We start from the raw sequence: 6,000 nt of genomic DNA on the forward strand, positions 1-6,000 counted from the left end.
TTGGTATACATATTCCACGATTTAGAAATTGCTTCCAAATTAATACCCATCAAATAATGATGTTAGTTTGCAGTTAAGTTAACTGTATATGTCCTGACATTCTAATTTATGCCAATACATGACATGTGTATGATGCCACGTAATAGACAAATCAGCAAACCAAATGATTTGAAATCGTTTTTTAGTAACCGGATGTCTGAACCGAGGCCTAAATTAATCCCAAAACCGTGAACAACTCTATGATTGGAATTACGCTCGTCTCCCCAATTTGAAACTCGAACTCGAAGTGGAACATACGTTTTGTGTTTCTATTTTACCGGTTGAACTCGGTAATTTGAAATCGCTTCATATGTTCCGAAATTTTAAACCAATTTTAACTGAAATTGACTAATATAAAAGAATAACAACAACAACAAAAAAAACCCTTAAAACAAAAAGAAAAAACAGGATCGATATGGTTCACTGCCGGCGATATGAGGAGGAATCAATCGCGAACGAGAGAAATCGATGGAATGATCACGAATCCAGTTTTTTTTTTTTTAGTTTTTAGGGTTTTTTTTTATATTAATCAATTTCAATCAAATTGGTTTGAAAAAATCGGCACCATTTTATATAATTCGGTTTGCTGATTTATTGATGTTTATTATGTGGCATACATATGTCATATGACGTGGCATAAATTAAAATACTAAATCATATACATAAACGCCAAACTAATACTGTTATTTTGTGGATATTAGTTTAGAAACAATTTTTAAACTGGGGAATATATATACCAAATTTAATAATGTTCGCCCTTGAAATACAAGTTCTTGAATATTTTGTTATGGATCCAAAGTATTGTCACTCTTGCCCAATTTCAAGCCCAATTAATATTTTGTTATGGAACTAAAGTTTTGTTACTCACGCCCAAAATTTCAAGCCCAAATAACGCAAATTTTCTTTCCTGGGAATTGTTTTTTGGTAAAAATATACCTCATTATGTATATAAATAGACACGGATACATCATACATGCATGTAAATTATGGAACTGGAGTTCCTTTGTTTTTGTTTTTCAAGACATTCAAAAGAAAAATACGGATCTTTTTCCGATTTTTTTTTATAAAAAAAGACAACCCTAAAACCACAAATTAAAAGCCCTTGAATCAAACATGAACTAAACCATTTACACACGATGTCTAAAACTCAAGACTCAAACTAATCCGGAGACGGGAGTCAGTCATATGATTTAGATTATGCATTCCCTTTCTAAACTTGAGATTCGAATTCAAGGTAAAATCTACGTTTTGCGCCCTCGTTTCATTGGTTGAACTAGTGAAGTTTGGGTTTAAATGATGTAATCTTGATAACCAAACCGGGAAAAACATCATCAGGGTCATGGATATGAGGGTTCTCTTCCACGATATACGGATCTCCACACTTCTCACTTATCGTTTGCAACGTCTCTCCTTCTTTCACCACGTAGATCTCGTCGCACGGTCGAGAAGAAGAAGAACTCCCCGCCTCCATCAACGGCCGTGATCGAGTCTGGTCGGGAAAATCAACGGTCTCGATCTCCGCCACGTCGCAGCAGTTCATCACCAGCATCACTGCCGCGAACACGGCGGAGTACCACGAAATCTTCTCCGCCATTGCCATTGATGCCGAAGAACTCGTAGCCATTCTTTCTCTCCCTTTTCCCCGACACGTTAAAAAAAGTTGTTTTTTTTGCTTAGAGGGTTTTTGATATCTTGGGTTTATTACAACATGTGTGTGTATATATATATATATATATATATTTATATGTTGATGTATGTATAGGTTCACGTATAACTTGTGATAACGACCGTATAACAAGGGAGTTCCTTCTGTTTAAGTTGTTGGAGTTGGTGTAGAACTATTGTTTCAGGTTCTTTTTGAGTTAGGTTAACAAGAAAATTATTTGTGAAATTATAAATATATCATACAGCCATTAATTTAATCAAACTACTAGATATTTTAAAAGTTAAATTTAAATTTCAAAAGTTAGGGTTTTAATATTTTGGAGTAATATTATGCTAGCAGACAAGTAAATTAATCAAACTTTTAGATATTTTGCAAATTTAAATTTATGTGTAGTAATAACACATATAGCATAGAAAGATTTAATTCTTCTTTTTTTTTATTATATGAAATTGGGGATGATGGAATTAGTAATGTAGAAGAAAAAAAAGTTGGTGTAACTGCTTTTATTAAATTGGGTCGGTCTATATAGGTTTGACTAAATTTTTTGTTGTCTTTGCAAAAGCTAAATCCGAATGTGTGATTTTTTTCCCCAGAAATTTCAAAGGAAAAAGACAAAATTGCAAAAGTCCAACTGGTCCAGATTAAAATTAGTTTTGAGAATATTATATACTTTTAATTTTATTTTTATTTAAACATTATAATTTGAATTGAGATAAAGGAGGTGGGCGAATTTTACAAGATACAATATATTAATTTAAATCAGATTATGTGGAACGAGAATAAGTTAATAAAAGACCAAAGTGTGTGCCGTTTTTATAAAACGACGGCGTGGTGTGCTCTCAATGGATCTGAATGGGAATCATTCCGTAACATTGAACGCAACTTACAACTTAACTAATTAATCAATTAATTAATTAATTTTATAAAAATAAAAAATAAAATAAAATCTCCTCCAACAACGAGAATTTGTATAAAAATAAAAAAAAATAATTAATTCATTTGCATGGTGTTTAAATCAACTTAAAGGGAAAAGTATACCAATTATACAAAACGTACTAAAATATACACCTATATTTCCAATTTTTACAGAAATGCACGAATTATACTAAATTTCTAAAAACACACCAATTCGTATTTTTTTTCAAATTACTATAGGATCGCTAACTCCATTAAACAAAATATTAGTTTTTAAAATTGTTATAACATGAACTTATTATATTAAATTGAATTAAATTAAACCATATCACATTAATTAAATTATCTTGAAAAAACCATTAAACCCATTAACAGGGACAGTTGCCGACAAGATTCATAATCATTACGTGTATAATATATATATATATATATATATATATATAAGGATAAGATAAAGATAACTACGAGACCACATGAATGGTTGGACTCACATCATCTCCGGTAGTATGTTCATTTTGGTATATGTTTCGATTCCATTCGGTTTGATTTTTTGATTCTATAAAAATATACACTGATCTATTATAATATTATATTTGGTTTACTTAGGTTTCAGTTTCGGTTTGATTCAATTCGGTTTCAATATTTATATAGATATTTTTTTTAAATTTCAGTAATTTAATTTTTTTTAAAAATTCGATTTGATTCGATTTTAAAAAATTCGATTTTGTAAAATAAAATACCGTTCTAAACAGTTCAATTTGAGATTGATATCATGTTTTATTCGGAAAAACCGTACCGAAAAATCCACCTCTAATCTCCATCGGAGCTTCTAATATCGTTTTTTAATCGGTGCACTAATAAATATAAATTTATGTACCGGTTTGCAATTAAAACGAAGATAGAATATACAAATTACTATATCAAATCTCAATAAAAGTACCACAAACTTTTACATAGCCGTGCCGAATAATGTATTCCCTACAATAAATTTATGATTTTTAGTAAGATATTTTTGTGAATTTAGAATTTAATTTGCGGTCACCATCAACCAAGACCTTGCAATGGTTCAATGATCACTTATAAAACTTTATACATACATATAAAAACATATATATATATATTTCTGGTAAAAACATAAAATATTTCATAATATTTTTTTATAAGGAAAAAATATTTTGATATCGAACCAAATATATAAATTGATATTAATGAGAGATCATTAATATATAAATTTATATTAATTAAAGATCAGTAACAGCCATTGTTACATATCATAAAACACTAATTACAATGTAAAGGTAATTTAGGAAAAATATCCCATTCACCTAATCTTTTATGACATTATATATAAGAATTCTTTAACCATCTAGGTATATTATCAACCATCATAATGCATGCAATATTACAATGTGTAATAACAAAAGCAATTAAAATATAGATGGCCAATTAGTATGTAGATTACAGATTTAAACACCAACTAATCCATAAAATTAGATTCAATGTAATTACAGAACGAACCAAAAGAGTAAATTCAAAAAACAAAATAATCAAATGGATGAAATTAAATGATTATCGCAATATTAATTATTAGCTTTCTTCATCACTGGCTGGTCCATAATAATGCCGTGTGATCCTGTTTCGCCGCTGTTTCCTCTCTCTTCGTATATTTCTCTGTCTGCTGATTCATCGTTTTGGAATTCTGTGAATCTTCTTCTCCAAAAACAGGTAACAAATCTCTCTCTCCCTCTCTCCTTTTTTTTCTCTCTTATTCTCTTTTTTTTCCTCTTTAAACCTTTCGATCTCTTCCTCTTTCTTCTGGTTAGCCTTTTTCCTGGTTTCTGTTCATACCTTCCGTTTGGTTGCCGAGAAAACGCAGGAAAATCCGATTGTTTTCTTTGTTTTTAAGGCGTTTCTTGTTTTTCTCGGCGACCAATTTTCGTCCTTTGTTGTTGCGATTCCGCAGATTGTAGTAACCTTATTCCTCGTTTTTTTTTCTTTTTCCGATCATTTCCAGATTTTTTCGACGATCTTGATTTGAATCATCAACTCCCTCCTCCGAGGTCTATTTGACGTAAACGCTTGGGAAAAATCATGGCGGAAGAACATCGTTGCCAAACGCCTGAAGGCCACCGTCTCTGCGTCAACAACTGCGGCTTCTTGGGCAGCTCCACAACCATGAATCTCTGCTCCAACTGCTACCGCGATCTCTGCCTAAAGCAACAACAACAAGCCGTGAAATCCACCGTTGAAACCTCCCTACCACATCCCTCCTCCGCCGCCTCTTCACCGCCGCCTTCGGCGATCGAATCGATCTCCTCGCTGACGATCTCGCCCATACCGGAGAAATCCGCTTCCTCCAGCGCCGCCGCCGCCGCAGGGTTAGAGATCGCGACGATTGAGGTAGATCTGGCACCACCGACGGAGGTAAAGACGGTGAAATCTCCGGCGGAGCAACCGTCGTCGCAGCCAAGCCGATGCTCGGTGTGCAGGAAACGGGTCGGGTTGACCGGGTTCAAGTGCCGGTGCGGGACGACGTTCTGCGGGACCCACAGGTACCCGGAGGTCCATGGATGCTCCTTCGATTTCAAATCCATTGGCCGTGAAGCGATCGCGAAAGCCAACCCTCTGGTCAAAGCCGCGAAGCTCAACAAGATATGATCTCAGCCGTTGGGCGCGTTGACTTTTCTCCTCTGAATCCGCGTTGCCAGAGGAATCCATGATTGATTCTTCTCGGTGAATCTCAGCCGTTTATCATAGTTTATATATATGTATATGTAAAATCATGTGTAATGTCATCTAGACACGTGTCAAGTGGCACGGGTGAAAGACGGCTTCCTCATCTTTTCCATGATTTTCCTTTTTTTAATTAAGCACCATTAAGTTCTAATTAAGTGCATTTAAAATAGATCGTGCCACGTGTAGAAATTTGATTGGATGGAATTCTTTTGCACAAAACCGTTATAAAATACCGTTAGATGGCAATATAGTTTAGTTTCCATGAATTATGTTTGGATCGAGTCTCTCTACGTGGGAGAGACGTATGATTCAGGGTTTTGGGATATGGCATTATATCATCTGAAAATGATGTATTGAATATTAAAGTTCGAAACTTTATGAAAAATAAATAAAGATGGCATATTTTATATAAAGAATATTTTTTACAAAATGTAGTAATTCAATACAAAAATCACAAGCCATTCAAATTACGAAATGTTTTTTGCACTAACCACCAACATCATATACAAGAGTTGGTAAAAAAAAATCAAAATTTAACCCAAAACCGGTTTTCGATTTTTATTTTTGTTTTTATTCTTATGATTCCAAAACAAATTGTACCTTCGCTATACGAACAATTATTTAGAGTTCATCCTTCTTCCGAT

At 33.4% G+C, this 6,000-nt stretch overlaps 3 protein-coding genes across 3 annotated transcripts in view; 1 reads left to right on the forward strand and 2 right to left on the reverse strand.

The window, feature by feature from the left end:
- Positions 1–1,002: 1,002 nt before the first annotated feature.
- On the reverse strand, positions 1,003–1,721 carry LOC104804968. The gene has a single exon (XM_010529358.1). It carries the CDS (start codon positions 1,661–1,663, stop codon positions 1,313–1,315), a length of 351 nt encoding a protein of 116 aa, XP_010527660.1. The 5' UTR covers positions 1,664–1,721; the 3' UTR covers positions 1,003–1,312.
- A 2,513-nt stretch (positions 1,722–4,234) lies between these two features.
- On the forward strand, positions 4,235–5,525 carry LOC104804978 (zinc finger A20 and AN1 domain-containing stress-associated protein 4-like). Its single transcript, XM_010529368.2, has 2 exons — positions 4,235–4,345; positions 4,635–5,525. Exon 2 carries the CDS (start codon positions 4,712–4,714, stop codon positions 5,276–5,278), a length of 567 nt encoding a protein of 188 aa, XP_010527670.1. The 5' UTR covers positions 4,235–4,345; positions 4,635–4,711; the 3' UTR covers positions 5,279–5,525.
- Positions 5,526–5,741: 216 nt separating this feature from the next.
- Positions 5,742–6,000, reverse strand: part of LOC104804984 (purple acid phosphatase 22-like) — a 4,578-nt gene continuing 4,319 nt past the window's right edge. The window contains exon 7 of the mRNA XM_010529376.2: positions 5,742–6,000. Coding sequence (XP_010527678.1) covers positions 5,978–6,000 — 23 coding nt within the window. The 3' untranslated portion in view covers positions 5,742–5,977.

The sequence above is a fragment of the Tarenaya hassleriana genome, unplaced genomic scaffold (assembly GCF_000463585.1).
Source record: "Tarenaya hassleriana unplaced genomic scaffold, ASM46358v1 Cleome1, whole genome shotgun sequence".
Taxonomy (NCBI): Eukaryota; Viridiplantae; Streptophyta; class Magnoliopsida; order Brassicales; family Cleomaceae; genus Tarenaya; species Tarenaya hassleriana.

Bases quoted from the DNA above. Each gene is read 5' to 3' on its own strand.
- LOC104804968 (XM_010529358.1), bottom strand. From the start codon at position 1,663: ATGGCTACGAGTTCTTCGGCATCAATGGCAATGGCGGAGAAGATTTCG.
- LOC104804978 (XM_010529368.2), top strand. From the start codon at position 4,712: ATGGCGGAAGAACATCGTTGCCAAACGCCTGAAGGCCACCGTCTCTGC.